The 24,369-nt window shown below is 37.4% G+C and overlaps 1 protein-coding gene across 1 annotated transcript in view; it reads left to right on the plus strand.

The window, feature by feature from the left end:
* thsd7ba (thrombospondin, type I, domain containing 7Ba) overlaps positions 1–24,369 on the plus strand; it is a 142,535-nt gene that overhangs the window by 76,766 nt on the left and 41,400 nt on the right. The window contains exons 12-14 of the mRNA XM_075479933.1: positions 9,606–9,797; positions 21,823–22,089; positions 22,876–23,054. Coding sequence (XP_075336048.1) covers positions 9,606–9,797; positions 21,823–22,089; positions 22,876–23,054 — 638 coding nt within the window. The remainder of the gene's footprint in view (positions 1–9,605; positions 9,798–21,822; positions 22,090–22,875; positions 23,055–24,369) is intronic.

Below are 24,369 nucleotides of genomic sequence, written 5' to 3' on the forward strand. Positions count from 1 at the left end.
CTGTACAGCAGACTGTAAATTGTGTCTGATGAATAATGGTAATATGTAAGGCTGGACGATGTTTTTATATAAGAATAACATATGTGGGGAAAAAAATGACATTACAGTGCAATACACTGGCAGTATAGTGTTTACACCAAAATAATGATTCTGAAATAATTTTAGTTGTGTTTTTTTTTTTTCCATTTGTATACAGCATGTGATTTGCATTCCTGTTTGTTCTCTGTGGGTACCTTTCTGTGATCTAGAAGTGCAGACAGGGGTGTAATGTGATGTGTGGTTTCTACATTGTGCTCTTTTCATGGGTAACATTCTTTTTAATGACCTATGCTTCTTTCACTGCTGTTGTGAAAACAACTGCCATTGGCCCCAAGCGTTAACATGTCAGTGTTAATTGGATCATTTTACACTTATTTATAGGTGCTCAAACATCCCAATATATCCCAGGAACTAGCTGTTCTATCTAATCTCTTTATGTGATTCAAGAGAAGTTTGCAGTAGCACACTGCCGTCTTGAGAACTTTCCATCATTTGCGCTCTCAGCATGGCTCACTCCTACTTGGCTGTGTAATTATGACTGACATTTCTCAAGTGAATTTCTATGACTTTTCGATGAGCATGGAAAAGGTGTTTGTCGTGGTCCCAGGTTAAGGGCAAGCCTCGTTGACCTTTATAGCTTCTTATTTGAATGTGATTAGAAAAATCTAAGTTAAATACCTGTGACATTTCAAAAACTGAAGTATGAGCGTGGAATTTGTAATTGGTGGAAACACTGAATTTAAATATAGACTTTTAAAAAAACAAAGAACTTTGAGTAACTTTCACTCAGTGGATTGTTGAACCTTTTCAATAAAAATAGTCCGTAAATGTCAAATCGCTGCATAATTTGGACACAATAATTGGAGAATCAGTTTAGTTTGAGCAAAGAAACTATGGATAAGGGTATATTTAAGAATTTTTAATTAAGAGTTACCATGAAGATTCCTTTTTTTATTTTTTCAAGGACCTTTAAAGATGACACACACACTTGCACATGTCAAAGTGACATCCACATGAATGACAGGATCAAAAGTTTTCTGGCATAAATCTACATTGTTATTCACTTCACCTGTAGTTTTAATGTTAGGGCTTATTAGGGGCATTAGCATATCAGACATTCATCATGTGAAGTTCTCAATATATGCCGTCTGTTGCCTACGTTGCAACAGTTTTCTTGAAAAAGCATCTTGCGATTAAAATGTGTAATTTAAGCAGTGCCTCGCAGGTCAGTGCAAACATCTGCTGTAGAAATCCATAAAATAGATACATTTCTAAGTTGAAATGTCTAGTGTAGAAAAATGCATTGAAAATTATTCAGTGATGGCATTTTAATCAGATAGAAAAAAAAAGGAATCTGGATCTGGATTAATTGCACCCAAATCCTAAACCCAGGGTTATGATATTTTGAACCTCAGTTTTGATTAGTGCTGACTTTTCAAATGTCAGGCAGTAACTTAAAGGTCTTTGCATGTTCTTAACACTTCTGAAACATATTACTTGCATGTTTTAATAATATATTTCTCCTATAGAGACTTTCTTAAGATAAAATGTAGAAAAATAGTTTCCATCAGGTGGTTAGCTTTGCAGACGACAAGCAACATCTCTAAGAATCATATCACGCACGCAGCTTTGATTTAAAGTTGTTTGCTGCAGTAAAAACTTTAGAGGAGAGTGAAATAACAGATTAATCTTCAAGAAACCACAGACTTGCTGTGCCAGCAGATTTTTTTTTTTCATAAGCATACAGATAGTCACTTAATAATTAGGCAGCGAGAGCAGTAACCCATCAGGCTACAAGGCAATAAAGATTGATGGCCATTACAGTCTCTTGCAGTTTTATAAAATATTAGTTAATAAAATAATTATTTACTCACCATGTAGGCATACTGGCCTAGTAAATGGCATAGATCAAATCAATGAACTGTAATTTCAGCTAATGTTTACAGAACTTATTATTAAAGGTATAGTGCAATTAGAATTATTGAAAATATATACGCAACAGAAATATGCGAAAATATAAACTGGCATGCTGTGATTGTTTGGCCAAATGTCAACTGTGTAAATGTTTTGAAAACACATCTGATCGTGGCTGTGTGATAAGTGTTATTTAGGCTGCAAGTCTGTATTTATGTCTTGGACACAAAGAGCCTGTTGAAGTCTGACTGTTGTTGTGGTGATAACTAAGCTGCAATGCAGTGTCAAACATCTGAGGTTACCAGTCAGCTCCTAAGAATTGCCTAGGTGTTTGTCTTTGGTAGATACAATAAAAATGCTTTAAACCATAAAGTCTGAATTCAGTGTACCAAACATTGGCGTGGCCATATTGTTTTAACTATATTTACGAGTGTATCAACTGTAGTTTTTGTTTTTTATGACATTAATCAAATCAAAATTTTAATTATTTTTTCAAATGTGATATTTAATTTAATATTCAGTCTCTTTGGATTGAGGAACTTCCTCCCCCTTAAGTGTTTCTGTGTCTGGTCCCATGTGAATTCAAAGCTGCAATGGTGAATACTGCTAATGACCAGCTAAAGATAGAATGGATTGAAGGCTCTGATACAGTGCATTCAAAAAGTTTTTAATCTTTAACTCAGTTTTGAGCATGTTAGGGAGCATAGAGAGCAACTGCAGCCTCAAGTCATCTTGAGATTGAAGACACAAATACCTTTTCTTAAAAGGTTTTTCTTATTAGACAAGTCATTCAAGTGCAGCTAAGTGTTGATGTACAGCAACTGTTTTACCCTGACTGGGAGATTCTCCCCAGGTTTAGCTCTGTTTGAATCGTTTCCTTTTGTAGAGTTTTCATGTAGTCAGAAGTGTGTTTCCTTAGCAGATTGCTTTTGGTTGTTGTCTTGTTAAAATGTAAACCTTTGCCTTGCTTGAAGAAAGGTTATCACTTAGGATTTCTTTTTTCTCCCTCTATCCCGCCTGGTGTCCCTGTAGCAGAAAAACATCCCAACAGGAAGAAGCTGCCCACCGTCTGTTTGACTGTAGGGGTGGTATTAATGAGGTGAAGCTCTGGCTGGTTTCCTTCACACACGCTGTTGGGAATTGGGGCCACATAGTGGGACCAAGGCATTTCGTACCTAATCACTCTATCCAGCCACAATGTGATTCCCAGATTCCTCCATTTGAGAATGACAAAGGCTTTTTTGCCTTTGGGCACTTTTAATACCGCAGAAATTTTCTTAATAAATGTTCTATACTACCAAATCTGTACCTTGACACAATCTAGGTTCTGCAGGTCTACTCACAGTTTTATGGATTGTTGGACTTGTTGCTTAGTTTTCACTTTGAAATACACCATCAACTGTAAAACCTTATGTAAAGGTGTGTGCCTTTTGAAGCATCTCAAAAACCCCTGATAGAGGTAGGATATACAAGAGCTCAACAGTGAGTTTCACAGAAAGTGTCTTGGTAATTACTTAAAGTGGATATTTATGTCTTCTCTCTCTGATTAATTAACAAAACATACAATAAACATGTCTCACACATTGTCATGTGGAAATCTTGATTTTAGAAGATTATTTCTGATTTGCCTAAAATAACAAGAAAAGCTTGAATAAAGGGGGGAGGCAATTATGGAAAACCTTCAGTTGTAATTTTGGAAAACCTAAAGTTGTAGCTTTAGAAACTAGGACTAAGAAGTGATCTCATATTTTACACAAACTACAACGCACTCCATCTAAATTCAGATCAAAAGTCTCATCACTAACTGAAAGCATTATGTGCTGCTCTGAGTAGACCTGGAGCTGTTGCAAAAAGGTGTTTCAGTAGAGAATGAGTCATGCTGATTATCTTTAGCTGTAGGAAAGATGTTGCTTAATGGCTATCATTATTCCAGTCTATATTACGCTTCACAATACTTTATGAAGAACATTATACAAACAGTATGAGTGAATTAACATCAAGATTATATTTAATAGTGGAAGAGTGGGTGGTTAAGGTGTAGTAGCACTGAACAATGAAATCTTGGTATTGAAAGTAATAATAGAAAATGTAGCATGCTCTGTTTGGACTGACAAAAGCAACCTGCAGAAAAGAAAACTAGTTATGTTTTTTAGTAATTTAATTTTGCTTTTAAGTCCTCAACATGAACTGGAAAGTTCTGATGAGCTTGCCCAAAGCGTATTCTTTCAAGTGGTCCTCATAGATGCTCACCTTTATTAGTTACTGAATAATCAAAGACCACGCTGTCATTGGCAGAGTACCGTGACAAAAATGTTACCATTTGTGAGAGGAGATTATGCTAAAGGCCACACAAATGGGCTGAGGCAACCCAGAGACTGAAATAATTATGTTAAAAATGTATGGACCCACAGTTCAATATCAGAATAGCTCTGCTAATAAAAGCCACTGGGGATGACAGAATGGGGTTGTCAGTGGTGGAGTTGGGTGGGTAAGACTCAAGGTAAAATGGCTGTCAGAAATGCCAATGAAGACATGCATTTGTGCTTACAGTGACAGCGTCTGGATTAGTTTTTTCAATAGACTGTTAAAAGCCAAATGGAATTAACCTTTAAAACTTTATTGAAAATCAGCACTACGGAGTGCAAATGTTGTGAAATAAAATAATTTTTTTCAAGATGTGACTTGAGTATTACATAAATGCACCTTAATAATGGCTATTATCTCCCTTCCAGTGCCTGCGTAGAGGTCTAATATGTAAATGACCACCCCACGCATTAACAGCAGACATGTAGAAACCACACAGTTTTTGTCAGAGGGCGAAATTTAAAAGTCAAATATAAATCAATACAATGGATTAAAGCCATGTTTGTAGAACAGTGAATCCTCAAAGGCATTGAGGCATTGGGGGAGGAGAAGTTTCTCACCGTGGCAGCATTACTCCGTTTAAATCCCTTGTGTTCATTACAATGTGCATTTGCTTCTTATTCTTGGTTTAAAGAAGCTGTGGTCTACACAGCTGCTCCTGTGCATCAGTGGCTTCTTCAAAGCTCCAAATATCCCTTCCTCTTCTCAGTCAGCTGACCGTGCGTGGTCAGAGTTTTGCTTTTGCTACTATTAAACCATTTTGCAAACTCACCGCATCCTTCTTCCAATAAGAACATGCGGACCGAACATTCAAGTGTGAGAAAGGGGAAATTATCACCAGATTTAATGATTGTTGAAAATCACACGTTTGTATCTGAAGAGTGTTTGTATCGAATGTGGCACTTGAATCCCAATGTCACCATCACAAGTCATATCTTGCAAAAAATTATAATCTGTGTTACTTTATTTCACTTGTAAAGTCAGATGAAGTGCGAGAGTAGTGTGGGGTTGTTTGGAGTGTTGTTAAAACCCCAGTTTACAGATATTAAGTAATGAAATGTCCATCTTCCACCAGACATTCCCTATGTAGATAAGATTATTCGAATTGGAATAGCTCATGCATATATCTACAACCAGAGTTTCTGTAACAGTTGTATAACTAACCTACAATAAAATATCTGCATGTTTAAAAGATACCTTTGGGAATAATTCCTTGCTGATTGACCATCTACCTTTTTTCTTCTTCCTTTTAGTTATTGTGCGAAAAAAGTGCTATTCATTTTGTAATATGTTAACCTGTGACTCAATCAGCTATCTCAAATTTCAACTGATGTCTCATAACCAGACCTTTTTTTTTTTGTTGCTATTTTTTCATGTAAGACGTTTTTCTGTATTAAAGGAGATTAAAGGACAAAGCCTCTGCATGAACATGCCAATGGTTTTAGCTATACTAGAGGTAGACAGTTCCACCACAACCTGGTTTCAGAAATATGTGAAATGATCATTGTGCCACATTAGGAGACAGTCATGGCTCAGCGGGGAGTACGTTAACAGAGGAATAAGATGATGCAGCTGCACCACTGTAAGATTTACAATCAAGAGACTGGTATGATTCGATGTGTTGTAGGGTGTTTTTAATTATATTTTGATTAACTTCAGTCAAGAAAACTTTACCTTTGCTTTTAGTCTGTGTTTAGTTTAGCATCACAATCACTTTCAGGCTTAGGAAAGGATCATGGTTGGGCCTGACATGAACAGAGAACCCAGAATAGTATCCACATTTCCTTTTCTTAAATCTTTTGCACATACAAGTTTTCAGCTTCACCTGAGATAGGACTTGTTACCTTGGTAACCTAGTCAGTGAAAAAGAAGCTTGTTGCCTTCCATGGGCAAGGTGCAATTATACCACTTCACACGCTTCCGCAACCTGTTTCAAATACTGCTCTCATAACAAAATCTCTGGTGGCTCTGAGGTATGAACAAGATTTCTGTCCCCAATCTTAACTGTCATTCTGGAGTACTAAAGGATGCTTGGTAAGGTTTAGGAAAAGAATGAGGTCTGGACTTTCACAAGAATTTATTACAACAGATAATCCTTTTACCTATTTTCTATACACGTTTTATCCTGTCATCCAGACTTGACTCAAATTTGCATTTGTCTTAGCTCAGGTCATATGACCTTTGGGCAACTTCTGGCCAACAGGACACTGAACCGTCAGCGCCAAAAGACTGATATTAGACCCAAATGTGTCTGCTATCGAAGGTAGAACCTGAAGATGAAAAGTACTATCTTTGGTAATCATTTTGCAGACATGGATGGATGGATTGATGAAGGATAGATGAAATGATTTGAACTGAACTAGCCTGAGTTTCACACTGAATGATATTGGACCTGTATCAGTGATTAACATGCAAATACTCAAAAGAAGTAAACCTGCATAACAGCATTTTCGCTGTGAGCATGATGACACTAGCACTTAGATTAGTACTTTCTTTTTTGTTTAAGTCAGTCAGATTGATATCTCGGATAGATTCTGCTTACTGCTCCTGACCTTCCATTGAGCCAGCTACTGTGTGTCTTTACTAACAAAGAAAAGTTTCTGAAAGTAAAGTTACTCAACTGAACTGATTAAAATGTCTCAGTCAACTGGGTATTGAACCAGGTGGAAAACAATATGATAAAATTGTTAAAATTGGTCATATGAGTCCTGCTGTGGCTCTAAGTCATCATTTTTAGCACAACCTGGCTCAAACTGCAACTTCAGGACTAAATTTTGATATCTTTATTCATTTTTGATCAGCTTGTTCAGTAGAAATTTAATAATTACTTTATCTCTATTCATGCCCAGACTGTAGAAGCTCTGTAAGGCCTATGTACTCTGAGGCCTTGAGTGCAAAATAAGAAGAAATTATTTGAAGTTAATCCTTCATTTCAAGCTTTTATGATGAATGTTGTGTTTTTGGTCAATAAATCAAACTTATGAAGATTGATTTTAACACAAAAGCTGGTGCGAATTTTTTTAAATAACCATGACCTGAGTGTAGGACCTTTTTTCTTTTTCTTTTTTTCTTGAGGACTTTCAAAAAAAGACAAAACTGTGAATATAAAAGTTTGAGTATTTTGTACAGGTTTTTCTAAGGATAGGACCAGGCGTGCCAAAGCTGTGCCAAAACTGTGCCATTTGGAGAGCCTTGGGAAAAAAAGGCTGCCATTCCTGAACCCTTCAACATACAGTCATGATCCTGGGCTCTGATGAAAGGTTACACTTGGGACTGTCTTATCCCACATCCAGATCCTCTGTCAGTATTACTGTCAAAGAGTAACAGAACACATTCCGTCTATAACCAGAGCTTTGTGCATACAATAAAAGTCCAAACAAATAGTATGGTCTAAATGCAATTAGTTTGTATTCATAAATAATGACATAGCAAACAACACTGAACCGTATTCCCAATTTGTATTGACATTATTTGCTGCTGGAAACATGCCAATCATTGTAGCAGTCTCTGCCTGGCACAAAGCATAGGGGCACATCACATATGGCTCACAGGAGTCTTGGTCTGGTAGTCAGTGGGGTTACATGGCACTGTAAAAATCGGATTAAGGGCTAAATTACAATAAGCCTGAGTTATTAAGTTCATGTATACACCTTAATCTGAAAAGAAATTGAATCGGATCGGTTACTCGTCAAATTAAACGTGCTTGTAGACGGTGAAGCACATGGTGAATTGGACTTTGCGTTCTGCGCATGCTCGAGATTTTTTCCCGGGATCGTGAACCAGAAGTCAAAGGAGACTATATTACTGTTGTTGTCGCCCCCGTTGGAAAGACACAAACAACGCGATGGAGAATGCGCCGCTGTGCATCGCGTTTGTGCAATAACCAGCTCATCACAAACGGAAATGTAGAGGGACGTAGCTTCATCTTGCTCTTAGTTTGCGATCTTTCTCGAATGCTTGAGTTTGTTGTTGTTGGTGGTGAAGTTGTCAACTGGAAGTGGCTCTATTAGCAATAGTTAAAATGGGTACAGCGCCACCTATCTTATCGGAGTATGACATGCTTTGTGCCAATGATTTGATTCATTCACCGCCATATATCTAAGGATAATTACCCTTGCTCAAATAAGGAGCAAAACCCAACTATAGCTATAATCGAATTAATCTCATCATGTAGACCCACTGAGTGTCTGCACCTCAAGCATCCAGCTGTGCTGTGTCCTAATATGTGCACAGGTTTGTGATGACTGGCTCAACTGAGGTGGTAGACCCCGTCTCTGCCACCTCCAAGGCTAAGGTCTCCCTGAATGCCTTCTGGTGCAAAGGAACCTCACCTCTGTTTCTGCAATGTTCTTTGTGCAAGATGCATTCACAAAAGCAATGTCCATGAAGTGGTAAAAGAAAGTCTACTTCTGTGTTTTGTGCAAGACCTTGACGTATTTTATAAAGGCATTTGATAGGTTAACTCCCCCCATGTACCTAAAAGGGCAGTTGGAAAAAGAAAAAAGAAAAATCGTATCAAAATATGTCCAGCACACAAATCATTACATTTCAAAAAGCACAAGTTTTGGCTTTACGTTCATACAACAAATGAAATTTAATGTCAAGCTGTGGGTGGAGTTAAAGATGGGCAGGCTGGAGAATTCTAATCTATCTGAACACTGGCTTTCACAACAGCTGGCTGTAAAGACTAATCCCTTGGCACTCCCAACTTGTCACATACTGACAGTTGGTCAGGAGCCTTCTGCACCAGTTTTAATTGCAGAGGATCCAAAAGTGTCACCTTTGCACTTACTGTATTTCCTGCGCTGACATTAGCCAGGCACATCCCCACAGCAACATGGTAGTAAAGCTTTCTGCATTAAGTATATTTCATTGTGTATCTGGACACCTAACCATGATGTTTTTGAAAACTCAGTTACTTTTAATGCCTAACATTAATAAAATACTTAGTATATTTGTAAGGCATAAAGCAGTAGAAGTAGTACAGTAGTAGAGCAAAGACGAGCAAAGCTTGGACTTTAAATCTCTTGCCTGGAAGCTCAAGGTTTCTCCCGTCTTCTCCCCTCATGCTTCTTTACATGATCTCTTTTACTTATTGATAATGCAGCGATATGAAATTACTTTTTTCTGTTCTGTTTACTATTGGCACAGCAGGTGCGTTGGTAGTCACTTGTGTACAAGAACATATTTTAAATGCATGTCCTCTTGATTTACTTGATTAGGTATTATTAATAATTTCTGCATCTATGTAACTGGAATGCCATTCTCACACCCCCATGTAATTGCAGGAGTCAGTTGCATTGAGGAGAATGGAGAGTTGGCCAATTTGACAGAGTGCCTGCGATGGGCTGGTCCCCTGCCCCTTCATATCAGAGAGTGCTGGGTGGCTTGCAAGGATGACTGCTCCCTAACTGCATGGTCCAAGTTCTCTGATTGTGCAGGATGTGGCAGCTTCCGAACTCGTAAGCGCTCCCTCACAGGTTAGTACTCGACTTTTCTTGTCACACGCTGAGACACAAATATCATTCAAGGCGGCTTGTTAGCGGAACAATTGGATTGACCTCTAAGTTCAAACTTTCTCCAAATGTTGTTGCATGCTCTTATTGATATGGCTCGCAGTGACTTTGGAAATAAATTAAAATGGTGAAGAGGACAGCTTTTATCAGGTCTTACTACAGAGTGTAAGGTCATAGCTGCTTCCTGGAGGCAGCGTGCACCAGTACAGCCTGATCCTTATTGATCTTGCCAAGGCACTAGCAGACAGGATTTGTTCTCTCTTTACTGGGCAGCACTAATTGCAACATATTCTTTGTGTGATGGAAAAAGTCTGTACTTTGACAAACACAGCTAATATACTGTGGCTCCTCACATTCATTCTCTGTCATGTGTAACTTAATACTGCACCTGCAGTGTTTGGTTGGGTCTAAATTAGGTCTCTCACAGCTTGTAATCCCTTTTTTTTTGGTGCAGATTGCAAAATCTGAATTACATGCTGTGGCAAACCAGACTGGATACTATTTGTCTTCATGAATATTTTATCTTATGCCGGAGGGGTTGTAGTAAACATACCCTGTCTCCCTCTGTAAAGCTCTTAAAACCAAAACATGTTATCAGAGTTGACTTTTCGGTGGTCTTCTACTTGAAGAATGTGTTCTCATGTTCATTGGCTTATAACAGTCATTATAGGTCAGCTCTTCAACTTTTTCATGTCAACTTTACAGCTTACTTAAATTTTTCTGCCTGGAAATGAATGGGAAGGGAACTTACTGTGGGTTTTAAGCTCCAGTATTTGCTTAAAGAAGTCGGCAGCATACCAAGGCCTAGGCTAAGATCGTGCACCTATGTTATAAACCCTCATTGAGCCCTAGCACAGTATATTCTCTGAATCTAAAAGCTGTTCAACAAAATACTGTTCAGTTGGAGTGCCTCTTGACTTCCGTTGAAGTGTGAATAGTCCATTGTATCGGTTAAAGTCAGGATATTTTAGTGAACTGGCAGACAAGGTCAAGGTCGTTACGGCTGCATCCATAAGGAATATACTCAGTACGCTTACATGTACAGCTGATTCTAGCATGACTTGCCCAGTTAATTGCACCATTGTCCTTGTCCCAGTAGGAGAAAGTGGGGTAACGTGAGACATTTATATCTAACTGAATCTCACTCAAACCCATGAAAAGTTTGTGAGATTTGCCTTTTTTTGAAAACAAATTCCATAATAGTTTATTTTTGTTTTATAAAAAGTCATTTATTTTTTTCTTAAAGAGAATTTTACAAAAACCTAAACATAAAGACCACACCGTAGTTGTAATTTTCAAAAAGATTGTTGAATAACACTTGATAAAAACTGAAAAAGAATGAATAAATAAATGTCACTGAAAGTGATAAAAATGTAAAATAACAAGTCTAAAACTAAATAAATAAAATGACTGCCCAATTTAACATCGGCATGATATAGTCTATTTTCAATACTCCATTCATCAAGGTTGCAGTGAAATGTAATAGATTGCTTCTCTCTTCCAGTTTGTCCAAACTCCAGCCTGTCTCAGTTTTACTGACATTCACTTTGCACCAAAGCAGATATTTTGGAAGAAACCAGCTTACTTACCACTTCGATCAAATATTTACCTAAATTATTTGCTTGGTTTCATACACTGACAAATTACCAACATACAACATAAATAGTTTACCTGAATAACTGGAATTATTGTAGCAGCAATTATATCTGATATGTAAAATGCTACTTTGACAAGCCAGAAACAGTTTGGAAAGAAAATTGTTGCTAATCACTCCTCCCATATGCCTTTTCTTTTTACAGTCTGGCAGAACTGACAGCTGCTTTCAAAATGAATGGTCACATGAAAAAAAGTTCACAGCCAAGTTACAGGGGGTGGGTCAATTTACCCACCTGCTCATATTGCCCTACTCTCCCCTATACATACACGGGTTGAGAATCAAGCTCTTAACCAAAGTGTTTCCAACGCCATGAAGCTATGGACTGTGTGAGATATTGTTTGAGAGATTTTACCCCATTCTAAATAGATTGTCAGTCATGAATGTAAATATAGCCTAATTCACTGCACAGACTTCTTTAAGTTAGTTAATACGTGATGTATCTAAATGGTGCTACAGTTATAAGATCAGGATTTTATCAGAGCAGTGTGACAATCTGGAAATACTTTAGGTGACCATGAGCCTCCATGTACTCTTAGTGGGCTGATTTTCAATCACAATTTCTGATGTGTTAAGCAGCCTGAAAAAGAAACAGAAAATTAAGTCAATGACAGTAGCTTTACAGGGAATTTGTATTAATATACAGTTAGACTATACTGTTATTTTGTGTCCATTTGTGTCCAGTGCGCATTCATGCAGAAGGGATTCGATCTCAATCCTCATTATCTGAGTGTGTCAGTATGGCTTTTAGAAACTTTCATTTGTGTGATTTTGACCAAACTAGCATGTTTAGATGTATTTAAAAGTCCCGTTTTGGTCAGACTAAAGTAATGATATTTTTTTTCCTATGACATGTAAACAAGCTTCGACAAGAACTGCTAATGTTGTTACACGATTGACCTTTTACACTAAGACGTGTAAATTGGAATAAAAAATAAATATAATTATCTAGTCAGGGCTTTACTGTATTATACAAAAATAAATGTTGTGTTCTCATAATTGCATTGCGTTCCATGCCACTTACCACACAAACAGTTGGTTCAACAAACTGTAAAAGTACCAAAGTACAAAACATAAAACAAACCTGCATGCCTATTGCTTACTCTTCTGTCAGCTTCTGACACCTCCACCAACCAGCTCTCTCAGGGACCTTATATACCAAGTTGACAGTTGGCTATCAGGCTTGTCTAGACCAATTAGTCAACATCTGTTTCGTTTGTATTTCTGATTTTTTTCAGCGGATTTAGCTTGTAGAATTGATGTTGCAGCTGTCGATGAATAATCTTCCTCTGATTGGCTGTTCCATCTGGCGAATGAGTGTATGAGGCAGCAGTGACGACAGAAAGCTAACGGCTAACTTAAAATATCACACACAATCTCTTCTCTTTTTTCATCCTCAATTCTCCAAAACAGAAAATAAACAGATGAGCATATCTCCAGAGAGACCAGATAGTACATCTTTGTCTGCAGCTGGAAGTCATCTTTGCCGTGTGTTCATGTTCTATTTGGTTTAGTCGGATGTTGGCAATGCGGAGAGACCCAACAGGGGGCCTCTCATCACTGATGGTTCTTCATGTCGGTTTATAAGAACACAAAAATCGTTGCTTTTGTACCTAAAAGATCTGATGTTACAGCTCTGACTGTAAACGTTTCTCTCAATCATCCTTTTGAAAATACTGTGGACACAAACAATCTGTGTGTGGCACTCTATTAAAGCAGCAGTGGCTCTGTATTAATCAGTGTTACTTTAAATTCTGAGAGTTCTGAGACCACAATATAGGCAGCTGCCTTTACTGTGAGTTTGTAGGTTCGTTCGATGCAAAATGCCCTCAAGAACTCAAATTCCACATAGTATAAAGACAGGCAGAGGCGAACTGGTGATTCAAACTGCCTGTAGGTGTGAATATGTTAATGTATCTATATGAGTCAGCCTACAGACTGACTGCCCAGAATACACATCCTCTGTACACTACTACCACCTCTTGCTGAGTGTGTGTGGATGCTGCCAAGTGGACTCAGTATATCAATTCACTTTTTTCTTTCTGACTGTCTGGTTGTAGATTTGGCTCATAGGGTGCATGTAATGCACATGAGTTTCAGCATTGGAGTGTGTTCTACAGCTTGTCGTTGAACACAACCTGGATTAGATCCTTTATATGTATAAAAATTTTTCGACTGAAATTATTGTGCTGAAGTTTCACTGCAGATGGAAAGATGGAGAGCTTCTGTCTAAGAAGAACTTCAAATTCAGATCCTTCTTTTTGTATATGGACGGTTCCTGTGTAATTACAATGTAAGTCCTTGTCAAAAGCGTTGAAAGAATTGTTTCTCATAAAAAAGCCAATGGAAAATGACAGTCTTCCTGTTTGTTTATACTAATAATACTAATGTCTTCTCATTTAAGTGATCATTTATTCATGTTTGATTTTACACATCTGTGCTGTACCCGAACAAATCTGTCCTTTCCACTCCTTCGGGAGGAAAGGATTTTTTCACTACGATGAAAAAATGTTTCTTTTTAAAAAATTATACACGCATAATTGTTTCTTCTCTTTTTTTTTAGAATACTTTATTAGCATGTTAAGTTATATATTCTTCAGCGGCATGTAAAGGGTTATGTTAAGTTATCTGAATTATCTCTCCTAAAGATCAGAGAACAGAGTGTGTGTGTGCATCTCTAAGAGCTTAACTGCAGATAAATGGTTTAGCTTTCCCATCCAGCATCGTTACTGAGCCATTTACAATCGCTCTGAGTCCTCTTTGTCTAAATAAGCTTTTAAGTGCCTCACGTGCATAATTTCAGACTCATTCTATATAAAAATATTACGGTTCTAGCGGTCAATTTTCCATTTTGAACAGAATTTATTTGTTTTTCATTTTATGGTTCAGTTTTATTTTTGCCCCTTTGTTTTCTCTAGTTTATCTCCCATAAACTAGAGAAAACAAAGGTTGTTGTTTATGTTTATGTTGGTTTTTATTTTCTCTTACGATGGTAAAGTCTTTGTTTTCATTTTGGAGGAAAATTTGATTTAGTTTTTTCTATTTTGTATGTGTTATATTGATAATGACTGATTGCTAACTTTAATGCTGAAATAGGCTCAAACTCTCAGGAAACCTAAGGGACAAATTATTTTACCATTTGGACACTCAGTCCAATACTGGATTGGAAAAAGAAAGGATTTATAGAATTTATCACACTCTTCTGTCACTGTACATCAGGGTTAATTTACAGGAGAGGCAGAGAGTAAATAAAAAAAGTGAGTTATCATCAATTTCTGACATGACTGTTTTAGCTCTGCAAACATATATTGTGAGGTAACAATTTTGAAAATTGAGGCTTTTCCTAAATTGTGCATCATTTAGCACTAAAGCCTGTTAATATTTGTCAGTAGTATCACACTCTGAAAGTCTCGTTTACACAAGCCTTTACTAGTTTATCTTTGAAAACAGCCTCAAGAGCATTTTTTTTCACCAAGTAAATGTTATTCAGCAGCCCCATACAGACAACAAACATTTTATTAGCAACTTTTAATGTGAGATGGTTAAAAGTGTTCATGACATACTCATCAAGCAATCACAAACTATTTACAGCATTAAAATGTCATATTCCCTCAAGCCCAATCGACAAATTTTACCAAAGAGTACTGCAAAAGAATCATAAAGAATGTGCAAATTGTTTGGGGTATGCAGAAGAAAGATCAATTAAAACAACCACTTTTCCATTATGCATGTATGATTTTAAAAAAAACTGCAGACTTGAATACTGACTGTTTTGTTTGCCTGAGGCTTGTGGCCCATGAATTGCTATCACCAGTAATGTGGTTGTCAAACTGAAGTGATGTCACACTGGCACTTTTCAATCAGCCACCACCAGTTGTGTAGATCGAACAGATTGTTAGTGAATTGCAGTGTGACAGCAGTGGGTTCACACTCTGTGAGGAATGCTTGCAATAACACCCACTTCAGAAACAGATGGCGGCTCAGGAGGCTGAGGACCCATGAAACAAATATGGCTGCACAAGGATAGCAGGATTGGCAAAACAGCAGTGCCACTTTTTACCACAGTCGTTTGTGTGTCTCTGTGTGCTCTCTCCATCTGGCTCAGGTCAAATAATTCTGACAGGACTTTTATTTTACAGTACACAAGGTGTTTTCTTTGATTGTGACAATTACAATGTAATTAGTTTATTCCAAGAGGACTTCTTTTCATTAAAGCGTTGACTGCTTCTGTTCTTTTGGGACAAGCTGGATTCATTTTAACCAAACAGGTAGAAAATAACAATCCCTGATGCAATAGCGTCGGAAGATCAAAACATTATATTGCCATCTGTTCCCTTTCTTAAATAAGATTGAATACATTTTTAGGTATTAAGACACATATGGATATTGGTTTGTCTCGAAAATGTTTTAAAATTTTTGATAAACTGAAGTAATTTTGTTCTTATGGCCTTGCGTGGTCTGGTATGATCACTAACTTATAGTGGCTTGTCCTGAACTTTATATTTGGATTAGATGCAACACTGGATCAGTTTCCCTTTTCTTGGCTCTTACTAGTTGTTCTTTCTCATCCCCGTTAAGCATGTGAGAGGTAAAACAAAAAGTAAATGCATACAGCAGCTCATCCGCATAATTTGTTCTTTTTATTTCATCATGTTAAATGAGGAATTTTTCGTAATGTTTACTACGTGTTACAAAGGTTATTCATCACCTAACAAAATTTCAGTCCAACCTGGATCTTACTCATGGCAAAACTTTGAACAGAAAAACTGATATGATATTCTATCTGTTGGTAATAGTGCACATCCTTCCCTTACATAAGGGCCATTAGGTCCCTGCTCTGTATGCTGGTTCAGACTCATGAGTCATAATGTACCGACTGTACCTGCTGGTGCAGCAGGTACATTAATTCTGTTGTTAACACATCATCCAGGTACTATAAGCAATAGGAAATAATGTATTTTAGCACTAATCATGACTTGTCATAGCATTAACCAAGTGCTTGTAGTGTTTAAACCCAACTAGGAATCAGTGATAGTATTTGTGATGTAGAAACAGCGAATGAAACTGAAAGAGGAAATGAATCAAAACAAGGAAGTGAAAGTGTGGCGGTATCGCAGCCTTGAAATAGAGTCCCACACTAAAAAAGCATTGCTCACACTGGCTCCATCCATCCACCTCCCCCTCCTTTTCTTAACCCCCCTTTTGTTTGTTAAAACGGAACACTTCATAATGATGTTAACTTCCTCGATACGGGTGACAACAGCCTGCAGAGCAGTTACCTACTGGCCCATATAAATGGGTTTAATGTGCTGTGATAATACTTGATAGGACAGTAAGATCACATGAGCAAATTTGAAATAAAACATGGATACGTCTTTCTGAGAGATTTATCATAAAAATGTGGTCTTTCTTTTGTTTTTTCTTTTTTGGTTGTAATTGACTATATAATTTGTCATATTACTATCTTTTAATAAGCTGTCATCTCTGATACTCTGTGAGTACCTCTGTGCCTTATGCCATGTTCATACCATGAGGGAAAGAATGTGATGTTTATGACTTGGAGCAGTCATGTCATCCAAACAACCCAGGAGGGCTATTGTCAGTCGTCTTGTCCTGCGGCTTCTAACTCACTATTAAAGATTCCAGGTGTCTTAACAAATAAACACTAGCAAAACCCAGAAAGACACAAATTTACCTAAATTTCATCTAACTTTGTGGTGCTGCCCAGCAGGCAGATTGTCTGCTAAATGCATTATTGGTGGCTGCAGCAGTGTAATCTGGACAAAGTGTACCGGTGCTCAGTGACAGTTGTTGTAATTCTCAGTTAAATGTGTGAGGGTTATAAAAAAATCCATACTTGTCGTTTTAAAACAACATCTATAACATTTCAATATATTTCCTTAAACAAGAGACATCAGCTGACTCGATAAATCCACATTAGCTAACAATTATTTTGTTTAGCAGATAGATGCGTCAAGGCTGTGAGAAAAATGGGATTTAAAATTTCAGTTGTAGATGTGAAACGATGTAGATAAACTTTTTATTTCATCATCCTGCAAATACAGTTACAAGGATATAAGAAATCACTATTTAATTTTGCAAGTTAAATTATTTTCATTCAAGATAACCTAGAGTTTTAGAAAAATATCCACTAAATTAATTTGGATTTGATTTTAAGTAAGATGCAAGAAGTAGTGTTAGTTACTCATAAGTAATTAGTTTATTTTTTCAGTTTTCTTTCACAGAATTTAACTTTGTCTCATATGATGACAAATGATGGCAATGGCAAAAGCTTTTTTATTTCAAACTCCAGTCTATCCAGTTGCATTATCTTGTCACTATCTATTACATGCTGTGAAGTGAATTGAAATTCTGCCTATCGGCCAGTACTCTGGCCAAATGCATTATGTGTTTAATATTGACAGGTAACTGAAGAGAAGATGACAGGTTTTGCTTAAGAAGGCTACATGTCCAATGTTCCACAGCTAAAACTAATGTGTCATTAACAGTAAGATATTCACAGGTGACATGTCTTTACTCTGATATATTTTTTTCCTTCATCCTTTATTTTGATTAGCAAAGCTTTACGTTGTTTACGTATACTATTTAATAAAAGACTCCTGGCAACGATGAGTAGCATCACAAGTGTTCTGACACGCACATGTATTAATGGTTACATGTGTTTACGGAAATTGTTATTGCCTGATATTTGACAAAAATTGTTAATTTATCACACTCCGTTTCCATCTGTTGTTTAACAGTGCCTGTATTGTAACAATTATAATTGCAACCAGTTTCTGTGGTGGAGACTATTTGATTTCTTTTGGCGAGACACTGGAGACTGGCACACAACTGTGCAATTCTTGAAATCAGCTTGATCGTACACTATAGATAAATGATCAACAAAGTCTCGTGACATCATTCATTGGTTTGTTAATTACCGTTTTGAAGCCTCGAGGTCAGCTTCTGGGCATCTTGGGTATTCTGGAGAAGGAAGTGACAATATGTAGAGAACAAGGAGGAGTTGAAGTGGAGCCAATGGCTTGTAGCCTTTGGGGATTTTACACTTTAACCACTCTGCAGCGGCTTAATGTTTGAGCGCAGATAACTACATCCATTTATTTCCATTTAATTATTTCCATATCCATTTTTTTTTCAGTTTACTTTAAACAAAATTCAGTGCTTACTTTTTGGATCAGTTGCTAAAATACAACGAAAGAACAAAAAACTCTTGTGCTTTTTTTTAATATATCAATTTTTAGGTAAAATGGAAGCATATCAAAGATAGCCTTATAGAAAAGAATATGGCAATAATAAGTAAGAGCGAACACCAAACCCTTGCACACAGAAATCATTTGTAAGGTGGTTAACATTTCCGATACACCCTTTTATTTAATGGTAGTCTGAATCAAACAAGTAACCATTCGGCAATGCATGAGGACAACATCACCATCATCAAGCACAGACGTGAAAGTCTTTACATTTTCACACTTGATGAGTTTGAATATGTCAGCATTCAAGACAAGCTTTGAATCACTCACTGTACGTTTAGAAAAAAGACAGCCAGGTATGCTATAGACCCAGAACAGTTTCTCACAATCAATTTCAACTAATTACCTGCCACCACCATTTCATGCTGCAACAATGAGATGGTGCTCTTTTGTTTTAATTTTCATTTCGCAATGTGGCACAATCTGTAGAAATCACTTGATAGGTTTAATAAAACATGCATACTGTTGTCTTAAATTCTATAAAAACATGACCATTTTTAATTCTGCTGCAGTTGTGATGTGGTTATAAAATCAGGTGAAACATTATCAGTAGAAATTAACTGTTTCATATGTTTAATCATGCTTTTCTCAGATGTGACAAAGAATCAACAAATGAGGAAGATTTCTGAGCCGTTGGACAAGCTGTGTCGGTTGTTCGACACATCTCTTACTTGGCCAGATACTAGAAAATTACATTTTCTGACGGGAAGTAATGCCCTACAAATGCTATATTACATTCTCGATGGTACTTATCCACAATTGCATCACATCCAATCATTTTCACTGTCATTTCACACAGGACTTGTAGGGATTGGGGCATACAAGAGATTTTAAAGGGAACATTCATTGCTGAAATATTAATGGAATAAGGTTTCCAGTACACCTAAAATCATGTTTAATTTCTCAGAAGCAATTTTGATTGTACATTTTCCTATGAATAGAAATCTTGGTAGATCCCAAGGCAAACCCCATACATGTGTTCTTAGGGTTATTGTTGAGTGTATTGAAAGAGAAAAGAGAAAAGAAAGAAAACTGTTCTGGTGTTGTAAGCAAAACAGGGCATACCACAAGACACGGAATGATGAACAGATGTATAACAAGAAGTGGCAGATTGGAAGGTGGTCATTCTAAAAGGAGAATTGCAGAACTTTATCAGTAAGTCACAGCTGCATATCTGAGGAATGATACAACAGTCAAGCTCTGTGCAGCTTTCCATTGTCTCTCCATTCCTCCACTGTTGTCACCCTCTTGAATCAAAGACTGTGCCCTTGTGTTCTTAAATAATAAATGACAACCACAATGTGGCAGTGTGATGTAGAAAAGGAAAAAAAAAGAAATGGAATGAATGTGCATTAAGATAAAGCATCAAAGTTATTTGAAAGGAATATATCTCTCTTCTTGCTCAGTGGGAGCAAACTGGACTGCTGCAGCAATATTCAGTCTTTGATATCTTCATAGTACAACAAAATGTCTGTTTATGCAATCCCTAAATACAGCATATATGCATGCAAAGAGCATACGAATGGGTTCATCTGAACATACTATATTCTTGTTTTGAAAAATAAATTCTCAGGTATAACCTCATCCAGGCTCATATGTCATAGGCTCTTAACAGACATAGTAAGACATATTAAATATAAGCATGCACTATTCTCTTACTGAGTTTGAAATTGAATGGGAAAATTAAAGTTTAATGTGTTTGCTAAAAGCAACAATAGTGCCCTGAGGGTATTTTAAACTAGCCATGACATACTTTAAACACATTTGCTACTAATTTATTATGTTCCTTTTAAAGAAAGTAAACTACTGTTATATTGAAGAACAACCTGACTGCACATCCACACTGTCAGTAAAAGTTGTTGGTTAGCAATAAATAAGGTAAAAGTCTGTCGTCTGACTGAAATATTCTGTGATGGAAACTGTCATAAAGGAAAAGCAGTAAGTGCATTTATTCTCGCTTATGGTTTTGTCAAAATAAAAGTACATTATTTGAGATGGCTAATTTTCATGGCTTTTATCCTTGTGTGAATGTAGCTTTATTATAATGCATAAAAATAAATGCTACAGTATAGAGAAAGTTACTAATATTGCTCTGCTCCCTGCTAATGCTTCATGTAGTTACTCTGTATTAATGAACTACTCTAATATATAGAATATCAGCACCCGTATACAAAACACAAATAAATACAGTCTGATATTGTTTATCAGACTATATTGGTAGGCAGACGACTTTGTCCTCTCGCGGATCCTCAGGTAATCATTTATGCTCTGTGCTGATTTGTGGTATAACTTGATTGTGTGTGTGTCTCTCATATTGTTGAATTTGGTGTCTTGATGTAGGCTGATGAAGGCTTATTGTTGAAGCACAGTCATATCATCTTGAATTTTGCCCCTCATTACACTGGACTACTCTACATCAGTGACTGCTGTCATATCTGTTACCCTGAGATTACTCCGTTCACCACAGAGTTTCTTTTTAAGTTTTGTGTTTCTCATCTTTATTACACATTTCACACTTTTCACACACGTTTGGGCTCAGATGTGGGTTGAATAAAACTCACAGTAAATCTTAGAGTAAAAGTTTGTTTTGCAATTTTTACACCCTTACATCATTTTATGGTTTGGGCCTGGACAAGTCAGTAGGGATGATGAATATAAGAATAGTAAAAGTAAATTGTTCGTACCCAAATCTGGCCTCTGTTACCCACAGTTACAATGACTGAAATGAACCATTTAGACTTTGTAAATAGCTTACTGGTAATCTAGTCTCCTCACCTGCCCACCATTGAAATATTATGAGTGCATGAGAACAACCGAAATCACTGTAGTTCACAATTTTATTAATATTTGATCAAAGGTCTGTCATTGCCATTCCCAATTGAAGAACAGTACATGTTGGCTCTCTATCAACTGTCGTTAAATCAAACAATAAAACTATTTATGCATTCAGCAGCTCAGCCTCAAATCCTAAGGGAGACAAAGTTGGCTTCAAGACCTATTCACACAGCCTTAATTATGCACCCAGTGTAATAACTTTCCATTGTTTTGTCCATCATCTCCTTAGGTCGCAGCAAAAAGAAGGAGCGTTGCCTGAATGAGAAGTTGAATCCGCTGGAAGAGACAGAGGCTTGTCCCTGTGATGAGTTTTTATCTCAGCCATATGGGAACTGGTCAGCGTGCATCCTCCCAGATCCTTCAACTCTCGTGTCACTGCAGGGTTGGATGAGCCACAGGGAGGGGAAGGAGTGTGGCCAAGGTGTGCGCTACAGAGCAGTGGCCTGCATTAACCAGCAGGGACACCTGGTTAACCCCATGCTCTGCACAGACTCAGGTATGACTGACAGAAATATGTTGCACCCATTGCAGATTTTGAGCTGGATTTACTCATTGTAGTCAGATAATCAGACTCAATCTGCGTTTTGCTTCAAGTCAGAAACTGAATCTGACATTGGGTTCTTGTTAGTCAAGTTTTATTGTCGGGTCATGGGAACATTTTATTTAGTTTTTCCAAAAAAAAAATTTTGAAAACAAAAAAGTGTGCCAAAACTCATCTTTCCAAACAATGAAATTTTAATCTGGAAGGTAAGGTGGTTTTCTGGGAACAGTTTGCATGTTGAGTGTTGATTTAGGAGAATAAACTGAATACAACACGGATCACCACATTTACTGGGATACTTTTTTGCAAAACTTGACTCCTTACCGGAGACCAGTAGTCGCCAAAATGTTGACTTGAAATTATACTAATCTTTCTTAAGGAATACAACTGTGATATTTGTTAAACGGCATTTTTTTGTTTGTGGTTTGTGTGTAGTTGCCATGTCTTAGTTCTCACGATAAGCATATTTCTGTAACAATGCTCATAAAACCATACAGCAAACAAACAAAATGTTGGGAATGAAAAGCACGAGATGAAACCCAGTGAAGACCCCTGGCACGGTGTAGTAATGAAGCACTCATTAGTGAAATAATTAGCTGTTGCATTAGCTCACAGTAAGGCCAATGTCTGGGGTAACACAGACCAGCAGCACATCTAACATTACTAATGTGATCCTCACTGGAGCTGCCAAACAAGTTTGAATCAGACCTTCCCTTTCTGTCTGCTAATGTTCAATTTCAGGCTACATCATGGAGGTTTGCCACATTCCTTGTCCCCTTGACTGTAAGCTCAGTGACTGGTCATCCTGGTCGGCTTGCAGTGCATTGTGTGGCAGCGGGCTAAAGATCAGATCCAGGTGGCTCAGGGAGAAAGCTTTCAATGGGGGGCGCCCATGCCCCAAGTTGGATTTGAAGAACCAGGTAAGGCTGGCCTCGGTGCTTTCATATACCAATGCAGAGCATTCATTTAAATTAACATAACTGTTTTTTCAGGATGAAAAGAAAAAAAAACCTCATACAGTGATCCTTTAGAATGTTTTGAGACATTTGAGAAGACAACAGGAATATTTATTTTTAGATTTCAAATTTCATGTTGAGAAACAGAGTTGACCCTTTCTATATTTTTCCCATATTCCAGAGACCCAAATGATAGAATGCAGATAGGCCAGTCACACTTTATGTTAAATGACAACCTACCTATTACTAAAATAGTCCACACACCATAGTTTACTTACATATACATTGTCCAACTGGAAACATTAGTATGGCACATGCTGCAGCTTCTATATTAATTCTTTACACATCTCTTGCATGGTTTTGGAATATTTTCTTCCAGCCCTCATTGTGTTGCATCCAAATGTCATCATGGTGGAAGTGTTGCATTCTGGTCACATTTCAATGACAAGGTTTATTATCCGTCAGGCAGTTGGACTCTTGGGTGACCTGTTCATTTCCTGTTGTCTTCACTTAGACTTAATCATTGGCTTTGCCAGACGTGCACTTCCCTTGACATAAGAACAGGAAGAGTAGATAGTGAGAAGAGTAATGGACAGATGGGAGATTTTGATAATCCATAGTCAGGCTTTCTCTGTGGCTCTGAATATTTTGTGACAGTACATCTCTCATGGGGGTCACGGTTTAAAGAGAGGAAGTGTTTTACGAATGCTGCCTGTATGCTTGAATGGGCTTTAAAGGACACTTTAGTTTGTAGAGGTCAGCATGGAGATGAGGCACGGCTGTGTGAAAAATATTCAGATGGGCTCTAGTGGAGATTTGTGTACAGATGGTTAAGTGCCCACTAACAAGGTCTATATGGCCTCTGCTGTAATGCCCTGTAATAACCCTCCCTGCTGAAATTGAAGCTCATTGTTGGCGTCGTTCTTGTGAATTTATCCTGAGGGTGGAGTGTGGCTCATTGTTAACATTGTAAAATTGGCCATTTAAAGTAAAGTACGTCTGCCTGAGGTGTGTGTTGAAAGATAGTTTAACCTTTATGCCGAATCACTGAGGTAAGATCTGTAAGGTGACTTATCCTTTCTACGATGTAAAACGAGGAAACCCCTGAAGCATCTCAACATGGTGCCAGAGAAAGCTGCTTTCTCTTTGAATCGATGCATTTCACCCAGGGTTCTTACTTACATATGGCCCCCACAGTTTGTAATTTAGTCTCTTTTGGATTCGGCGTGACATAGAATATTCTCATTCCTAATGGCTAAACCTTCTCTTTGATACACAC

The sequence above is a fragment of the Odontesthes bonariensis genome, chromosome 12 (genome assembly GCF_027942865.1).
Source record: "Odontesthes bonariensis isolate fOdoBon6 chromosome 12, fOdoBon6.hap1, whole genome shotgun sequence".
NCBI lineage: Eukaryota > Metazoa > Chordata > Actinopteri > Atheriniformes > Atherinopsidae > Odontesthes > Odontesthes bonariensis.